We start from the raw sequence: 19,385 nt of genomic DNA, 5'->3' as shown, positions 1-19,385 counted from the left end.
TTGGTGAGGAGTCGATTTTTGGGGGAGGAAGGTGGCGAATTACGATTGTCGGATATTCGTTTGGATGTTTTCGTACATTGTTAGTAATAAAATAAATCAAACAGTGATTCACTTCACCTAATAGCAGCGTGCAACCTTACCGACCTCTCACTCCAGGTCAGGCGTCAACGCCATGACAAGCAGGATGGAAAATTGCTGGTCTGAATTAGATGAACAGTCAGCGACGACGTGGTTTGCTCGCCTCACTTGCGTTAACATTCAAATCCCAATCGCTGACCGGCTGGCGACCATTCCGGGTCGGGGTGTAGTACCACAAAGTCATCTGAGAAAAAACTGCATCTCCCCACGAGCCAAATAGGGCCAAGTTCTACAGAAACGACCGCTCAGTGTGTTCCTTCATATGACATCATACAGTTCTTCATCACCTGATTGGTCTTTGGTCACATGATGCATGAGAGGCGAGCCATCCTTTGTGGCGCTGTCGAACGGAGGATTTTGAGAGCCGAGGCGACCCCCTGCGCCCCCGCCGCCCCCCCCCCCCTCCCGCCACAAGCGCCCATAACGCGTCCTCGGGAGGATGGAAGCCTGCCCGGCGGACATCGAGGCCTTCCGCCGCGAGATGTTCGAGGTAACGAGGAACAGCCAGCAGGTCAACATAACGCTCTACCAGATGCTCCTGGAGGTCAAGCGGCAGACCCAGATGGATCTGGACGAGCTGCGCCAAAGCCTGCGCGACATCTGCGCGCGGATGCGCGCCATCTCCGAGAAGGTGGACCGGCTGGTGGAGCCCTCGCCGGCGTGGACGCGGCTCTGCCTGGCCTGCAACAACATCAACGATCCCGCCCTGGTCTTGGCCGTCGGGCTGCTGCTGGCCTGCGGATTCTACCTTTTGGTCCGTTAGGAGGGCATCCCCTCCTGGGGCCCGGGAATCGGTGGTCCATTTGCACCTCGGAAAGAGGAAAGGGCGTTTCTTCCAATCACGTAAGGATTTTGGACAGAGAAGATCGCTGGTTGGTCCGACTGGAAACAGACGAGGAGGTTGACGCCATTATGGCGTTCCCCTGCAAACATTGGACACCCTTCCAAAATGGTTTAGCATTGCCATATATGCCCCAGGATGGTGGCAAAGCACTACTTTTGTCTGCATGAAAGCCAAACTCTTGACATGAAACTCCTCAAGTCATTACAACAACGTTCAGGCATCTTCTTGCAAAAAAAGTGGCTGCTAAGGAGCCATCTTGCCGACCGGCTGCGCGGAACGACAACATTTTGGGATTAAAGACGAAACTTCTGTGGACGACCGACAATCGACATGAGTGCAAGAATCAAGCAGCAATCACGCACAAAACGAATGTCGTTGTTTTAAAAAACTTTTTTTTATTGAACTCTGCAAGGCCGCCATGATCGCGAGCGTGCGCCACTTTTCCGTGCCGGTCACATTCAGCTTCATCTGCTCGGCGCATCAGCCACGCCGCGCACCGAGTCCGCGGGTCATACAGGCCGCCGCCAAAGGGCCGTCGCGCGGAATCCCAGTCAAAGGTCAAGCCAGCCGAGGAAGGGTGACGGCGGCCGGGAAACGATTCCCAACAGGCTGCATCGCAAAACACGGAAACGAACACGACGTGGCGTCGACTTGGCGGCAGCGAGCGAGAATCCCGAAAAGTGGCGAACACACGTAAACGATCAGACACTCACAAGCTCTCTGACCTTTGACATTCTATGTTTGCAGCACTTGAGTTTCGACTGGCTGTGAATATATTGACATGTACAAGAAGGCGGAGAAGAAGATTTCACTGGCCGACTGATGACGCTCAACGACTCACTTATTGATTAGCTTACAGAGTACAGAGCGGACGTGACATCCGCCGGTTGTCTTCATTCTTCCTCATCAAATCGTGTCTCTGATAACACACTTTAGCCTATTGTATATATTTACACACACTTCAATGTATCCACAACACGTCGGTGTAAAAAAATAATAAATATTAAAATCCACCTGACTTGTTCGCCTCTCTTAAAAGAAACGGTTGAAACCCAACATTCGTCGGTTATCGAGTTTCCAATCGTATCGGGAGCGAGATGTAACATGGACATCGAGAAATAATTGGCAACATGGAGGTCAAAAGAGCAACAACGTGCCAAACACTGAGTCCGGAGGCAAACTCCAGCGTCGTGTCTTCACGTTTGTCTTCAGCAGAAGCAAAAAAAAAAAGAAAAGAGAGACTGGAGCAGATTTTGGCACTTCGAGCGTGCAAAAGAAAAGACATCCGTAGAGTGATTGGTCGCCACGGAGTCACACGTTTGGCACATCCTGAACAAAAAGTCCTCCGGGAAAGTCTGTCGGCTGTTAAAGGGCAAAACACTTCAGTTTTTTGTCCGTTTTCTTGTGGGGAAAGTGAAGCAGCATTGGAGAACGTTTGCGTTGGTTGCAAAATCAGAAAAAGTCCCCCTCAGTGGATCCTGGGGGCCGATCGGTCATTCGTGGGTGTCCTCTTCAGCTTGACGCCGCGCCGGATGGCCACCAGGAAGTCGTCCACGCCGTCCCCGAGTTCCGTCTCCTCCAGCAGCTCCGGCAGCGGACGCCGTTCCGACTCGGACCCCCGACCCAGATCCGTGTGAGGCGAAAAGGTTCCGCTGCTCCCTGGTGAGAGGGGCGTGCTTGGGGGGCTCATCGGGGTCCGCGAGGCGCGCCCGTCCTCGGGCGTCCTCCCCCTGGGGAAGCCGGGGTGGTCCGGGACAGTGGGCGTCTTGACCGGAACCATGGGGGGCTTGATGGGGATGGGGCCCAAGGCGAGGCCCCCCGACGGGCGTCGCAGGTTGGGCTTGGAGGACGGCGTCCGGCGAATGGTGGCCACCCCCGGCGGGACCACCGACGACGGGCCGGGGGGCACGCAGGACGACGCGGGGCGCTTGGACTGGAACATTCGGCGGCAGGAATGATGAGAGAGGTCGCCGGGACGCGGGACGCCAGGCGACTTGTCCACGTCGGAATTCTGCTGCTCGCCTTCGTGGTCCGCTCCCGTGGAGAAGTAGTCTGAAGAAGGCAGACATATTTTGAGTTTAGATTTCATACAGATCGGGTCCAACCATCACCCTTAATCCACGAGGGCAGCATGTTTGAGAGGTTTCCCTCCTCCAACACACCTGATTCAAATGATCATGATCGTGATTAGGCTCTTGCTGATGGGATGACAATTGAATCAGGTGTGTTGGAGGAGGGGAACCTCCAAAACATGCAGGACCGGCGCTTGAGGACCACGCCACACTAGTAGTCCTGAACCTGAACCCGAACCTGAACCCGAACCTGAACCTGAACCCACCGGGGTGACCTCCTTGCGTGGGGCCAGCGTCCTCAGAGCAGCAAGGTGTGTTGGTTTGACTGCTGTAGCCACTGGAGCCTTGCAGCGAGTCCCTGCAGGAGCCATGGAAGTCCAAGTGGAGACTGCGGGCCAGCGCCTTAGCCAGCTCCACGTGGGCTTCTCGGTCCTCCTGCACGGAAACACAAGACGAGTTGGAAGAATTCAAGGTTGACGCCGCTCATTTGAATGACAAACCTTGGACGTTGTCACAGACGAGCTTCCTTTGACCCCTTGTAGCTCCTCCCCTGGCGGCTCAACCGTCTCCCTGCGCTCCTTGGCCCTCCTCAGGACGTTGAACATGGGCTGATCATACAGGCCCGGCTTGGCCCAGTCCTGGCAAGGTAACGCGCAATTGTTAATGCCTGGCCTTGAGCTGTTAGCATGTTGCTAAGCTAAAAACAAGGAAGTCAGAGCTGTAATGGAGTCCAAGGTCACAAAAGTCAGCGTCCGAGTCAATTCGGAGTCCACAAGATCCCAGTCCAGATGAGACCAAGAGCGATTACAATGACCTGGATGGCTTTACACACAAACACTGAAGACAACGAGACGGCCGCGAGGCGCGAGCGGAGGACAGAAGGACCTTCCAGGACGAGATCATGGCGGGGCAACGTGGCGGGACGGCGGCCATTCGAGAAGACCAGACGGGAGGGAGAGACGGAGAGGACGGCGGGGATGAGGAGGGGCATGAGGAGGGGGGGTACGACGAGTGGAGGTGGGGGCCTTGCTGTAACGCGTCATACAGCCAGGGGGCAGCGCCATGCGGAAAAGCGTTGGACAGCTGAAGGTGAAAACAAGAACGGAATGTGATGTCGATGAGCAGGCGGGGATGTGCGACGAACACGACGGTCGGCCCGATCCATGAGTATCGACCGCCGAATCGGAATCGTTCAATTGGGACCGATTCCCATCGGTGGTCACGCGAGGGTGCCGCCCACATTCACCTGCGAGGGGTCCGGAGGCATGGGGGACGGCGACTTGGACTGGGAGGCGTCCTGCGAGATGAAGCCCGAGTCGTGGGAGGACACGGAGGAGAGGCGGGCCGGCGTCTGCTGCGGCAGCGCCGACGAGGACGAGGACGAGGTGCGGAAGCGGAAGTGCGAGGTGGGCGAGTGGCAGTGCGAGCCGCTCGAGCGGGAGTCGCTGCTGTTCACGCTGTTCAGGCTGCTGCAGGTGGGGAGAAACAAACGGCTGTTGTCAGCTATGCCCACTAGGGGGCAGCGGAGGCCACACAGCCCAGATGTGCGCTTGCCAACATAAGCAACCTGCACATGCTGGACTTCCTGGACACGGTGGTGCTCGGAGATGAGGGCGGAGTCTGATAGGACCAGGAGCACTCGGACGCCTTCAGGTCCACGATCACCTGGGAGGGAGGAAGAGGAAGATGAAGAAGGAGGACGAGGAAGAGGAGGAGGAGGAAGAAGTGAAGAAGAGAGGACGTGCTTGTTCGCTGGCGGGGGGCAACTTGTGAGGGTCCATCGTCAACATCTTCAGGTCGTCCGTCAGCGTCTGGAGGTGACCGATCTCGCCGAGCATCGACATCTCCTCCTCCTGACCCCGCGCACACACACAAATGTAAACAACACGCACAATACACACGTAGGGGGCGGGGCTAGGAAAACCATCAAGTCATGAGATGTCCCCACGATGATACAAAGCCAAGCGTGTGTGCGTGCGTGTGCGTGACGGACCACGACGGGCCTGATCATGGCGACCAGGCAGCAGAAGCGACTCCTCTCCTCCACCAGGGCCCTCCTGACTGCCTGCTTCTCGGCCTCCTCCAGCAGGAAGTACTTGTCGCTCACTTCCTGTTTGGCGTTGTCCAACTGCGGCTGCAGGTCCCCGCGGCCTGGACACACAAACCGCGTGACCAACAATGGAGCAGTCACAAGTGGCCATGAGACGGGTTTCGTACCATAGACATCAGCTGAAGATCCAAACGCAATCGGCGTGGGGGGGTGCGAGGGGGGGGGGGGTGTCGGGAGCAAAATGTCACTCATGGAAAGACAATTGTGATTGGTCGCATGTTTGATCTGACCTTTCTTGGCTTTCTTCTGCAGCTTCAGCGTGTCTGACGAGCGCTTCTTGATCTCATGACGGGCTTTCTTGTACTCTGTTACAAACACGCACGCACGCGCGCGCGCACGCACGCACGCCAGATGAAGGAAATAGACTCAAAAAGAAGTGTGTGCGCGCGTACCTTTGGCGTGGTCCTTGTCCAGAGTGTTGGCGACTCTCTTCCATTCCTCCATCTGCTCCTGGAGGGGGTTGATCAGGCAATCCACAAACAACCTGCACGCACACGCACACGCACCATATGTTCAATGAAAGAATACAAACAAGTACGCTAAGCGTTCATCCGTGCACCACAAGATGGAGGAGGAAAATGGAGGTGGAGCGGTTGCCATGCAGATGTGAGAAGGGAGGGAGGGAGGCAACACCTGTTCAAAACACACACACACACACACACACACACACACACACACACACACACACACACACACACACACACACACACACACACACACACACACACACACACACACACACACACACACACACACACACACACACACACACACGCCCGCGCACGTACGTGGAGAACTGTCGGAGTTTGGCCTCGATGCTGCGGTGCCTCATGCACATCCTGGTGAGGGCGGAGCCAATGTCCCTCGTCGCCCCTGGCAACAACATTTCCAGCATCATGATGTGAGCCAGCGTGCGACTCGCGCAGCTCCTTGCCAGTGCGCTCATTATGCACATTTCCCAATTCTCTTTATTAAACAGTAAAATTTATATATATATTTTGTGGATTTTTCTGCGGTTTATAACTATTTTGTTCTGCCATGCAAGTCTACTTGCGACCACTAGATGGCAGCACACTCTTTTTTTTTGTGACAGTAAATGTGAAAGAAGAAGAATGAAAGCAGGAAGTATTTGGAGCCCAGCCGTGGACCTGCGGCTCGTCTGGCAGGAGTGAGGCTCGCGGCAGCCATCTTGCATTGCCGCCCATGAAAGCCAGCGAACTTGAACGCGTTCATTTCTCGCCAGCGTTTTCATATGAATTATTTTCTGCCTTTAAGGTGAAGATTCCACTTCAAGTCCATTTCATTGCAAAGGAACTTTTTTTTTTCTTTTCCTCATAAGGCCTCGCTCCGGGTGCTAGTCCAAAACCCGCCTGCATCACGTCAACAATCAAGTGAAAGACCGCGAGAACAGCACAAACAAGCAAACAGCTGTCAATCAACGCGACAGCTGTGATCCACAATTCGTGGTTCGAGACGAGACGAGGCGAAAACAAACTCAAAGTGTCAAAGTGGAGAAAAATGTCCATTTGCTGAACTGAAAAGCTGCCATGATTATTTTTGGAGCGAGCGCTGGTGTCAGGGTGCGGCCATGTTGCTGCTGCATTGCACCACTGACACCTCCCACCCCCCTTTCCCCCTTCTTCCCCCCCCCTCCTTTTCCCTCTTCTTCGTTTTCCCTCAATCGCTCCAGGAACTCTCGCTTGCTTCCAATCGGGTTTTTTCTTTCTTCCTTCTGCCAAACACGCAAACGCGTCCCTCCGACGGCAAATCAAATCCTCGCCGGACTTGAATTCACATCATCTTCATCAGTTGATCCACTTTGTGCCCAAAAAGAGGATTAACGCTTCTTTCTGTTCTACGTCGGGTCAAAATGAGCCACTTTCAAGCTCGAGAACAATTTATCGTCACGTTTAGAAAACGAGGCTTCATTTCAACATTTTTGCAATGAAAACTGCAAGTCGAATGTTTCTCTGAAAGCTTTTGGAATATTAAAGAAATATCGGGTCAAAGTGACCCGGCATATCTTTTTGGTGTTTTTTGTTATCAAACTTCACATCAACACACTGCAAGAAATGCTTCTTTTTCACATATGAGCAACGACAACAGTTCACTTCATAAGAAGCAGTTTCGGGTCAAATTGACCCGTTTTAAGAGTGAAAAAGTAGAAATATGCGCTTTTTGCTACAAAACGTCTCATTAACGGAAAACTTAAACGGCTCACTTTGATATTTGCAATTCAAACATAGCACACGTCAAATTGGCACAATGATTTTTTTTTTTTTTTTAATCAACAGACAATTAAAAATGTTGACATATTCGCATTGGAAATTGTTAATCATGAGCTATAATTAATTATCAGGGCACTTTTGGAACGTTAGCCCGGGTCAAAGTTCAACAACTACAAAATTCACTTCAATCAAATTTGAGATTACAGTCGAGCTGCACGGGTGCCGTTGGCATGCCTTGAGTGTGCGCACGTGCGTGTGCGTGCGCGCGCGTGCGCTGGCTCGGCATTTTTCAAACGAGCGTGTGCGGATGTTCCACTCGCGTCTGCTTTGACGGAGCAGCTGGCGGCCATTTTCAGAGGAGGAGAAAACGACTCGCCACACAAACGCATCATCTTCATTTGAGGCGCATGTCAATCCTCTGCTCATGTGTACCAATCCAGCCATACTGTAGCACTGGTATCGGTTTTGAGTCAATACCCGGCCTTAGTTCGAGGTATCGGTGCTGGCGACGCTGGCCGATACGATCAGGAACGAGAGACTAGAAATGAGAAGGATAGAAAAATGCTACGGATGGGCGAGTACCTACAACCGGTATCGGTATTAAGTCGATACCCAGACTAATTTATAGGTATCGTAAGTCACGACAGTGTCTGATACCGGTATCAGACACTGTACCGCCCTCTTGTGGCGATCAGGAGCAAGAAATTAGACGAATAGAAAATGGACATTCTTTTCATGGAATTGTCAGGGAACATTTTTTAAATCTGAAGACTGCTCGTGGTATCTGTACTTGGTATCAGCATCGGGACTACATCCGTCCATTTTCTGATGCGCGTCAGTGGCGCCGAAAAAGAACATCTGGACTCAAACGAGATCCACGCATGTAACGCGCGCGATGTCGAACGAGTTTTGGATTTGTTTAAGGCGAGCGCCGGTGAATCATCTGCCAGCTCTTATTACGGCTGCTGCGGTTGCCGGAGCAGCGACCTATCATCTCCAGGCGGCTGCGACCGTTCCTAATGAGAAGCGAACGAGCCTGCGGGGCCACGTGCGCGCTTTTCATGTTTATTTCCGGATCAGCATTGACAAGTGGAGGTCAGCTGCCGATGACGGACGGACGGACGGACGGACGGGCGGACGGACGGACGGGAGGACGGACGGACGGACGGACGGACGGACCTTGCAAGTATTTCTAGCGTCGTGTAACCGAAGCTGTGGATGCAAAAATAGCGTTTGTGGCTGAGCGAGGGAAACGTTTGACCCACTTGCTGCCTGTGAGAGGAACTTTTGGAACGTTTGTCCACTCTGACATCCTCTCGCTTTGGATTGCGTTTTTTTTTTCCTACTGGACGCGTTCAAATCCATCCTTCTGTATTTGATGCCTCGTGTCCAGACGGGTTCTGAACCTGACTTGACAAGAAACGCACGGGTCGCTAGACAATCACACGGCACGTATTAACAAAGAAAAGATGGGTCACCAAGATGGTGGCAAATCACTACTTTGGTCCAAATGAAACTCCTCAACCCACTTCCACAAAATGATTTGCCATCAAAATGCCACAGTGCGGAAAATCACTACTTTTGTCTAAATGTAACTCATCCATTCACTTCCACCAAGATGTTGCAATAGGACATCAAAGCACTACTTTTGTTCAACATGAAACTCCTCAACCCACTTTCACATCGTACTTTGCCATCAAGCTGTTGTAAAATGGCATCAAAGCACTACCTTTGTCCAAATAAAACTCCTCAACATAGTTCTTTGCCCCAAGACGTCACAGGATGGTTGCAAAGCTGGAATAAAAACTCCTCGACCCAATTTCTTTGCCACCCCGATGCCGCCATATAGGACCAAAGCACTACTTTGGTCTAAATGAAACTCCTCAACTAATTTCTAACGTAATTCTTTGCAAGCAAGATGTTGCAAATGATAACTAAGCACTACTTTTGTCTAAATAAAACTCCCCAGCTCACATCGACATCGTTTCTTGCCAGCAAGCTGCCACAAGATGGCAGCAAAGCACAAATTGTGCCTGAAAGACATGTTTGAACTCGCGTCCACATATTTCCTCCACACCATCATGCCACAAGAGGGCGCCAAACAAATCCATAACTAATAACGGCACAAAGTTCCCCAAAAAGATCCAACAAACTGCGAAGAAAATCGACGTTTGGGAAAAACTGAAAGTCATTTTATGGAGCAAAAGTGAGAAATTTGCTAGTAAGCGTTTTGGATGGCGCAGGTACGACCCGCAATCCTACCTCGACTGCTGGTCGCCATGTCGGCCACCTTCTGGAAGGCGTCCAGGAAGGCCGCCACCGCCACCACCGTCGTCCTGACACGCACACGCACACACGCACGCTTTGGTTACATTTCAATCATCCAACTTTGCTTTTTGGGACTTTTTTTTTCTCGTTCTTCTCGTCAGTCACAATATTTAACCGTAGAAACCCGGCAAAGTTCAAAGTCTGACTCCAGTGCGGTCATGTGACTCGAGTCCCCGCCCCCACAGAGCTCCAAGATGGCGAACGTTACCTGAGCTGGGACTGAAGTTTGCTGGCCTTGCTGACAAAATCTTCCCACACGGGATAACTGCCCTGCACAACAAACACAAGAAGAAGAAGATGACGACGATGATGACGAGTGGGTTTGCAAAAAATATTTTTCTTACCAGTGTTTATTAGATGAAGAATCCCGATTCAAGCAATTCAGTTCAACTTGCATCTAATTTCTATCAACACAGTGACCAATTTTGTCGCGTATGATAATTTGCCAGTGTCCAACTTCCACAGTCTAGTGCCAACTACTGGCAAGGAGGCATACCCCCCCCCATTCCCCCCCACCACCCCGCTCATCCCTAAAGTGAACATTTGATGATTTTTGGGGTTAAAACAAGGGTTGGGTCATTTTTTGAAAAGCTCCCGATTTGCTTGGATTTTAAAATGTTTTTGTTCCGAGTGTGGCCTCCATTCATAAAATGCAGATCAGATGTAAAGCGCCCCCCACTGGCCAGCAGGGGAAGTGATTCAGAGGGTTGACTGAATCGATCCTAAAGCGGGGAAAGCGCAACGATTCTGTTTAAATCTGGACAAAAATCGTCTCCTTGCATGTCTTAATAAGATTCATTCTGGTCTAATTGATTGATTGATTGCTTGATTGATTGATTGATTTCAGGATGGTTTGGTTTCAAGCTTTTCAAGCTTTTCAAGCTTTTCAAGCTCAACTTCACGTCATCTGACATCTTTTTTTCCCCTCGTCACTCCTCCTCCCCTCCAGCTGTGAGGAGCTGCATGGCCGGTCGTCGCCATGGCAACACTGCAGAGCGGCAAGAGGAAACGATGTGCAGGGTTGGGGGCCATTTTTCAACCTCCAATGATTTTTTTCCCCTCCCGTTTGTTGTTAAAGCTTTCATGCCAGCGCCGCCATCTTTACAGCTGCCCTCCTCCTGAACGTGATTAATACGCACGCTTGCCTTTGTTGGCGTGCGCGCCCGCATTTGGGTGGAGGAGGGCAGGGCCGCCCGCCGTCACATCCATCAGCCAGCCAGGACATCAATTGTCGCCGTGGCAACAGCAGCGGCCCGAACTGAAGGACCCGGAGGAAACCGCGGCTGCTGCCGTTTTCGGCTTTTGTTGTCGCTCACATTCAATGTGAGGGATGAAAGATGGCGGAAAATTGGGGATGCAGAAGCGGAGCGCTTGGGATGGAGCAACACGTGTCAACCCATCGGTGTTTCCATGGCGACCAGGAGACAGGGCCTCAAAAAAGACACAGGGCTCATCCGGTTGGCGGCCTTGTGTTCTCTCAGGCATAAAAATAATAATAAGAAGAAGTGAAAATGTTTGATTGCACTTTTATTCAGACCAATACCAGCACGAATACTCAATTCTTGAGTAATCACCGATATCAAGTCCCGATACGACTAGTTCTTTGATACATAAGACTCCCCCTCAACGCCAAAAATGACAGATAATTCTCAAGAAAGTCTTATATATCCCAATTAGCATGCATGAAATAAAAAAATGTTTTTCTTTCTTCTAATTTTTAGTTCCTGATTGTAAAACCGCCACAGGATACCAGTATCGGCCGCAGTTGCGAGTAGCGATACTCTCATCCCTAATTGTATTCCTATACTGCTGCTGCTGCTACTACGGGGGTGGCGTGGCTCAGTGGTCGTCTCCCAACCCAGGGGTTGTGGGTTCGATCCCACGCCATTGTGACCACGTTGAAATATCCTTGAGCGAGATACTGAACCCGCAGTTGCGCCTGATGCTGCGCTATATAAATGAAGTACCGTTTGCTAATAATAATAATAATAATAATGTTATTTAGTTAGTTCTATAATCGAACTAACAAAATAACTGATATTTGAATAGAACTTCTATTAAAATATCAATATAGTAGCCCAACGAAAATGTACATGAATTGCACAACAAAAAAATCCAACGCAGTCAAACAGTTGAGCGGTCGCCGGTCACGAAGTCTGCAAAGCATGAACGTGGACCGCTTGCCAGTCCATGTCAACGCACTATACGGACAAACAATGGACTGGTCGCCGGTCAGTATCCGGGCAGAAAAGCTCAACAAAAATCAATCAGTCGCATTCTTGCTGTGATGGAGAAAAAGCTTTGAAAAACATTTGGACATATTTAAGGCAACTGCAGAAAAGCCACGTCCAAATCATTATTATTATTATTATTATTATTATTACCACCATCACTCTCTATATAGAGATTCATGCATGGTGAAGTTGGAGAGAGAAAAAAATCCCTTATGAGTTTGGAATGAGCATTTGCACCTGCATATTTCCAATGAAAGATTTTCATTTCCACTTGAGCAGCAGGAGGGTGTGGCAAATTCCTCACACTTGACGCCTATGACGTCACTCGCGCGCCACGTGATTACGGTGATTATTCCAACGATGGTAATAATGATCAACGAGTTACCTTCAAGTCCGCTATGACGTTCTGGAAAAGACCCCCGAGCGCGCTGCACTCCCTCTCCATGCTCTCCATCTTCGATCAATCGATCAATGATTTTAAAAAAATTAAATAAATAACAAGAAGACAAATCTAAGGCAGACGAGTCCAAGCGCGTGCACGCACTGAAAGAAGGGGGTGTCTTTCCGTCTTTCTCTCCCCGGCTGACGGAGCTCCAGAGGCGGCGGGCGGCGTCTAGTGTGCGCCCAGCGGGGGTGGAGGCGGTGTCCCCGCGGGTAGGAGGGGGAGGGGGAGGGGGAGGGGGAGGGGGAGGGGGAGGGGGAGGGGGAGGGGGAGGGGGAGGGGGAGGAGGCACGCGCTGGGGGAGCGAGCGGGGAGGACCGCCGCCGTCTTCGTCATCTTCTTTTTCCACAAGGTGAGAGAACCGCGGGCACGCGCCAGCCTGAGAAGACGTGAGCGCGCGTCACTCAGGCCACGCCTACAAATGAAGGCTTTTGGGGGGGTTTTAATGGTCGGAGGGGCAGACACCTCAATTGACTGTACAGTGAACACACTGCAGCGTTTCAGCTCAGTGCAGTTGAGAGAATCGACGAAGCAAAAAGTGTCATCCACGCCAGTGGGGATTCTCGACAAAAGCTCAAGAATTCGCTCGGCAGAACGTCACACGGTGGCAGGATGAGCCGTGAAAGCAACCGCACCTCACTCACTCAAAGCTACAAAAAAAGACAAATGAGTAGAGTCGACAGGAAAACTCAAAGGAGCTTCCAAGCAACGTCCTTTTCCTTCCACGTCGGTTGGGTTGACAATCGCAACTGGCGAGAACTCAGGGAAGGCGCTTGGACGTAGGCGCCACCCGATGACGTCACCCGTCAGCGACACTCACAATAAAGTACACGATAACCAACAGATTGCACATTCTTCATTGTACGCTAAGAAAAACACACGATGTAGTTTGATTTATAATACTTCATTATACATTTTAGATGTACGACATTCCCCAGATGACACTTTGAAGTACTATATGGAGTAGGTTATATGCAGTATAATATGAAAAGTGTAGTGCAGTTGTTGTGGAACTACAAATGGAAACCATAGCCAGGTGCAGCCATCTTTTTAATGTTACTGCACATTGTCCTTTTAATGAATTAAACTAAAACGTTGATGAAACGCTAGACAACAGCGCCACCTGGCGGACGGTGTGCACACTTAAACTATTTGATCAGAAAGTACGGCAGCCGTTCACATGAAAAAGGAGAGGCAGACACATTCCACTTCCGAAGGAAATTGCCGGTGGGTTTGCGGTGTTGAGGGTTGCTGGTGCTGCGTATTGCCCCACTGTGGGGCGTATTGCCCCACTGTGGGGCTCATTCCAGAGGCGCAATCCGGAATCCTCCGGAAGGAAATCATCAAGGCGTCCGTCCGTCTGTCTACCAAATGGTACAAAATGGTGGCAGGTTGTGGACCCCATTTTGGAACATCATTCATTACAACACACATTTAGGAGTTCAAACATGTATGGTATTAAAACAAAAGATGAATAAAAGTTTTTTTTTTTTTAAAAACACTACAATCCAGACCCAAAAATAATGAGTGTCAAGGGATTACCTGAACGAATACACGAATCAATGGAATGAAAAGCTTTGGTGAAGGCGAAGAAGTGCGGCGGTGCCAACCTCCGCCGGCTGGCTGCGTGTCTTCATGTGCGTATTCAAGTTGCTCTTTTGAGTGCAGCTTCTGCCACAAACGGAGCAGACGCACGTCTTGCGGCCCGTGCGCCTTCTCTCGTTACTTCGCCGGCGCCACCGAAGGTCGCGCTGCAGAATTTGCCGGCGTACGGCTTGTCGCCACTTTGCCGCCTGGCGTGCCGCCTCAAGTGTTCAAGTGTGGGAATTTGTGGCCGCAAGTGCAGCGCATGTCCGGGCATCATCAAATTGGAATGAAAGCGAGTGTCCTCAAACGCACCACAATGACAACACAACGTCCTCAGGTGAGCTTTTAATTCACTCTTGGCATCAGAATCACAACATACACGGACGACATCATCAATATTTACACTCAAATCAGCTCTTCGGCAGGGATTAGCACGCACGCGCACACACAATCAAAGTCCCAACTTTTGGGATACACGATAAAGATTTGCTATGGCTCGGGTTGACACACCGAACCCCACAAAGGGCAACGCGCAAGATGAAGAAAAAGCAAAATGACAAAAGTCCATTTCTTCTTTCCATGGCGGTCGTCACATTTTGCTCGGACGACGCAGATGCTGAAATAGCTCGAGAAAAAATGGCAAAAGAATCGCAAGTGTTTTCCGTTTCATGTGTTCCGGTCGTCGCTGTGATGTTCTCGGGAATCCAAATCATACCACAACATGTGGACCTGAGCGCAGATGTTGTGCTAATCAGAGTTATTGGAATTTGCTGCAGACGTCATGTGGCAGTTGGAGAACAGCCCCCCCCCCCTCCCCCTCTCAAACCTGGGGGGTCCCACCTTGGTGGTCAGGCGTCAGCACCAGCGGGGGCGCCCTCTTCCTCCTCCTCCTCCTCACGGTCCTCCTGGCCCCTTCCTCCTCTTGCTCGTCCTCCTCTTCCTCCCCGTCCTGGCGGTGCTCGCCGCGGCGGGGGCTCGACGACAGTTTGTGACGCAGCTCGGCCTGAGTGGGAACCGCAAGGCTGATCTCCGCGCTCAAAGACTCGGGACCTGCAACCACATTGCACTACATTTTCAAAGGATCAAATGAATGAAAGGATCTTTTCATTGAGTTCCATTTGAATGTATGAAAGATCTCAACAAAGTTTGATTTGCAAGTACGTGATTTTGGGTTTCAAGTCGTTGACTTGAACCTTGTGACGTTTGCAAGTTCTTTCGGCGGCACACCTGCAACGGGCGAGGCGGCGCTGTTGTCCTCTCCGCCCGAGTGCAGGAAGACGTCGAGCGCCTCGTGGTCCGACATGTCCACCAGGTCCATCTGCTCCAGCATGTCCACGTTGACCTCCATGGACGACATGCTGCCTATTGGCCCTGACAACAACCAACGTCATCCAACAAGGAGGAGGCAGGAAGCGGGTGTCATTACACTTTGGTCCAGCAGGGGGCGACAACGCAAAGCAAAGCCGGATGAACTTTTGGCAACACGAGCGCCACAATGAATGCAAAAGGCAATGTTGCAAATATTTGAAATTAGGGTTGCAAAGGAGTTCAAAGTAGGGTTTTAAACGAGGGCTGTAACTTCACATTTGAGTTGGAAACGCTCCCTCGTTTTAAAAAGTAGGGTTTTAAATGAAACTGGAGTTAGAACGTTTGGTTCGACTTTGAAATGAGGGTTTTAAACGAGGGTTAGGGTTTTCAATGCAAGATTTGAACTCAAGCGAGGATTTCCACACACACACGAGCAAGCAGAAGAGACGGCGAGAGAAGACGTCATTGGCTAGCGTACCTCGAGGAAGCCAGGAGGGCGGAGCAGGAGGGCGGAGCAGGAGGGCGGAGCAGGAGGGACAGCACAACAAGAAAGAAGAAGAAGAAGAAGAAGAAAACCATTGTGAGCGTGATGTTTTTTTTCCCTGCCTGACAGGAGACACGACTCCAGTGGACTAACTCCATTCTTGTCCTTTTAACTCTTTGACTGCCAGACGTTTTCAGAAAAGGGATGCCGCCAGTGCCAGCCGATTTAAGCATTTTGACTGATTTTCAAGGTCCACAGAAAATGTTCTGTTTGGACTATGGAAACACACGTACTACCAAATGAAAGATTGGACTTTCATCTTTCATCAGAAAAAAAGAGTTTGTTTCTACCTTATTCCGTTCTTTAGTAATCAACAATAGAAAATGGTTAGTTTGACCCAATTTCGCCCGTGTTGGACCAAAATACGGAGAAATCAAGCTTTTAGTGAAACGATATTATTTCATGCATTCTAGTGAATTTGACACTTCTTTTTGTCCATGAATGATGCCACAAACACCTAAATAGTGCTTTACTTCTATAAAACACTACCACCAAGAATGAAAAAGTGTTTTTTGATAGCAAAATACGTTTATTTACATTCAACAGTGTAACAATTTGACAACAATTTGGCAAACTATTTACAAATGTGTGCAACTGTGGTGCTATTTACAAATATGTGGATGTTTCAACGACAGTTTTTCTTTTTGTAACACTCTCCTGCGTGCAAAGAGACGTAACAGCATTTGCACAACAGATTGCCTCTTCGCGTGTGCCACTTTCTTGCAGGCCGTTTTTTTCCGGGGAATAGCAAGTATATACTGCAGTGTGTGTCAAGTCTAATATCAGGATCATGCTACGGTTACGTTACGGTTTCGTTACGTCTCGCTTCCCCGTGTCCTTCAGTTGCTATACCGGGTGGTAGGAGATCCATTTTATCCACTCCATTCATGGTGGCATCGTAGTCCAGAAACAGTGTCTTCTCCGTGATCAGACTGTACCCGCTCCTCCGATGAATATGCATTGGACTCGGGGTACTCTTCATTGTCCGATCGAATGTCCGCTTGTGCAGCTCCGCGTTTTCCGGCCTTAGCAGCGCTAGCCGCGCTAGCCGCGCTTTGCCGATGAGGCTTACTACTTGTTCATAACAGTCACGCCAAAGCTTCCAACTTTGGCGTAGAGCTCGCAGTCATCTTCATCATCATAATCAATCTGCATTGGTCGATGCCAACTCTCCATCGCCCGATCGAATGTCCGATTGTGTAGAAGTACCCGGCCGGCTATTGTGCGCGTTTTCCGGCCTTAGCAGCGCTAGCCGCGCTAGCCGCGCTAGCCGCGCTTAGCCGTGAGGCTTACTACGTGTTCATAACGCCAAAGCTTCCAACTTTGGCGTAGAGCTCGTTGTCATCATCATCGTTGACATCAATGCGCTTTTTAGTATTGATTGATGCTTTCCGTCTTTGAAAAAAATGCTCAAGCTGAGCTGCTTGTAACCGGTTGCTTGGTCAAGCCATTGTGGCTTGGATCAGCCATTGTCTCCTCAACACTCTAGCTCCGCCTCACGTCTTCTACTGACGCCCACGGTGGGCGGCCCATCCAACCTTGTGCAAAGAGAGTCATCGCTGCCCTCTAGGGGCCAAAACGAGTCTTTGACTAATCAGATCAGCCTGATTCTTTCAGCACAGCTGCCCAAGGCTTTCCTGCACCCGTTTTTGAAAAAAAAAAAAAAAAACATAGGGGACGTCTTTTAACGTCCTCGGCGCCCTTCCCTAGGTTTATGCTAAACGTTTTATAACGTTTATGGCAGTCAAAGAGTTAAAGACACTTGGACATATCGGGGACATTCACAACTTTCGTTGCTTCGTCATGGCGTGCAATGACAAAAAAAAAAATATCTCCAGGCTCGTACAAATGAATGTTATTGATCTGATTTCATGAAATATTGGACGACTATCGAAAGTCAGGCCAGTATCAAAAGTGTGAAGAGGAAGAAGTGCCGGCCAAGAAAGAAGGAGATTTGACTTGCGGCCCAAAATGGAGTCCGCCCACTCCACGGTGGCGTGTGAAACGCAAAGGTGACCTCACCTCTCCTCTCGGCGATCTGCAGGTATCCGCTGGACAGGTACTGCTCCACGTCCTGCTGGAAGGCTTCCTCCAGCAGCTTGTGTCTGTCCTTCAGCTTCAGCTGCCCGCCGACGCCGACGGAGGAGGAGGAGGAGGAGGAGGAGGAGGAAGACGACTCGCCGCCAGACGCCTTCGCCGCGTGGTCGCAATCCACCTCCACTGAAAGCAAAACGAACGTTTGTCGGGAACCAACCACAATGTTGCATTTGTGATCGTTCTCGCTGGAAAAGCAGCTTGTGATGTTTTGTTTTTTTACATTTCAATTTCCCAAAATGTGATTCAACAAGATTTTGTCATTCATTTTTTAATGGCTTCATTTTGGTTTGATCTTCAACAATGCATTTTTCTTTGTATTTTTTCCAAGATGTCACTCAAGCTGTTTCTTTTTCTCTTTTCTTTTGTCCAGTTTGTTGTCAATTAAAAAAAAAAAAAGATTTATTTTACATCTTGTTTGTCTCGTTCAATTCAAACTTTTCATCTTTTTGGACGTAACCCACAATTTAGTTGTTTATTCCAATTTTGGTGACAGTTTATTACATTTATTTATGTATTATTTTTTCAATTCAATGCATTTCTATTATTCATCTGAATTCGTTTTTCCTGCCATGACTCAACATTTGTTTGTTATGAGTCAGCTTTTGAAATGACACCAAAAAAAAGTCTTCAGGCAGAAGACATTCACACCTAAAAAAAACAACAACAACAACAAATGACTGCAAAGCAACGAACGGACTGGATCGTTTTTCAAGCGGTTCGGCAACAAATTTGGACCTGAGGTCATATCTTGCCGTGCTTGTCGTTTCATCCTAGTGGTCGCAAAGTGCACTTGCTCCCTTTCGTGTCTTTGTTTTGTGTGCGAGCGCCATCAAGAAGCCCCCCCGAAGGCGAAATATGAGCAAAGGCTAAAGATAGAAGCCCCCCGGAGCAGCGAGAAGACGCGGCGGGCGGGCGGGATGTGGCTGAGCTGACGATGAGGAGGAGGATGAAGAAGAAAGTGCCAAGAGGGATTAGAAAGCCTCCATTTTGTGGCAGGTGCGCTCGTCAAGCCCAAATGATAAGAAGCTCATCACAAATGTGCTTTATTTTTTTTATCCTTCCGATGAACTAGACCACACACGCACGCACACGCACGCGGGCTGTGTGAAAGAAGCGAGAAGGCTCCCAGGGAGCCGAAGGAGATCAGGTGCCGTGCCTGGTTTCAAGCATGCACAGCGTTGAACCCGCGAACTCATAGTAGTGCCGACGCTGCCCGGAGGAGCGACAGGCTTCAAGTGAGGGATTTGATCTGCCGTGCAGCTTCTGTCTTGGATTGAACCGCAAAGACGTGGTGCGATTGTCAAGGAAAAAAGCTAGGCACGCCGATTGAAAGCTTTACGAAGAGCGACACGCAATATGAAATCAATGTCAATGGCGGGAACCGGTTGGATTCCAGTGATGCAAAATGAAGGAGTGTCTCTGTTGCTGAAATGCTTCAAACGATTTGTACTGA

At 50.0% G+C, this 19,385-nt stretch overlaps 2 protein-coding genes across 8 annotated transcripts in view; both read right to left on the bottom strand.

Annotated features, from left to right (window-relative positions):
• Positions 1–1,357: 1,357 nt before the first annotated feature.
• LOC147157338 (protein MTSS 1-like) lies at positions 1,358–12,615 on the bottom strand. 2 transcript variants are annotated; one of them, XM_086062831.1, is made up of 15 exons: positions 12,340–12,615; positions 9,929–9,990; positions 9,655–9,728; positions 5,953–6,037; positions 5,557–5,648; positions 5,395–5,469; positions 5,272–5,283; positions 5,048–5,205; positions 4,800–4,907; positions 4,622–4,719; positions 4,301–4,523; positions 3,940–4,137; positions 3,555–3,692; positions 3,321–3,489; positions 1,358–3,034 (listed from the first exon to the last, which is right to left on the bottom strand). In XM_086062831.1, the coding sequence occupies exons 1-15, from the start codon at positions 12,406–12,408 to the stop codon at positions 2,451–2,453; spliced, it is 2,145 nt and encodes a 714-aa protein (XP_085918957.1). In that variant the 5' UTR covers positions 12,409–12,615; the 3' UTR covers positions 1,358–2,450. The 2 variants fall into 2 exon arrangements, with proteins under 2 accessions (XP_085918957.1, XP_085918956.1); XM_086062830.1 differs by lacking the exon at positions 3,940–4,137 and having other exon boundaries at positions 12,340–12,612.
• Positions 12,616–14,315: 1,700 nt separating this feature from the next.
• The window catches only part of LOC147157335 (dysbindin-like), a 41,100-nt gene continuing 36,030 nt past the window's right edge, over positions 14,316–19,385 (bottom strand). For 5 of the 6 annotated variants that reach the window (XM_086062702.1, XM_086062706.1, XM_086062704.1 and 2 more), the window contains 3 exons: positions 17,858–18,055; positions 15,211–15,354; positions 14,316–15,033 (listed from right to left, as the gene is read on the bottom strand). In XM_086062702.1, coding sequence (XP_085918828.1) covers positions 14,804–15,033; positions 15,211–15,354; positions 17,858–18,055 — 572 coding nt within the window. In that variant the 3' untranslated portion in view covers positions 14,316–14,803. The remainder of the gene's footprint in view (positions 15,034–15,210; positions 15,355–17,857; positions 18,056–19,385) is intronic. The other variant, XM_086062705.1, reaches the window with a different exon arrangement.

This window comes from Leptonotus elevatus, chromosome 19 (assembly GCF_054856555.1).
Source record: "Leptonotus elevatus isolate MCC_2025b chromosome 19, RoL_Lele_1.0, whole genome shotgun sequence".
Classification (NCBI taxonomy): domain Eukaryota; kingdom Metazoa; phylum Chordata; class Actinopteri; order Syngnathiformes; family Syngnathidae; genus Leptonotus; species Leptonotus elevatus.
The sequence above is the reverse complement of the archived record's forward strand: the minus strand, read 5'-3'. Positions and strand labels throughout refer to the sequence as shown.

Excerpts from the sequence above, each read along its gene's own strand:
- LOC147157338 (XM_086062831.1), bottom strand. The coding sequence starts at position 12,408 with ATGGAGAGCATGGAGAGGGAGTGCAGCGCGCTCGGGGGTCTTTTCCAG. Across the intron at positions 9,991-12,339 it reads ACGTCATAGCGGACTTGAAG|GGCAGTTATCCCGTGTGGGA; the intron begins GTAACTCGTTGA and ends TTTGTTGTGCAG. Across the intron at positions 5,649-5,952 it reads AAACTCCGACAGTTCTCCAC|GTTGTTTGTGGATTGCCTGA; the intron begins GTACGTGCGCGG and ends GTGTGCGTGCAG.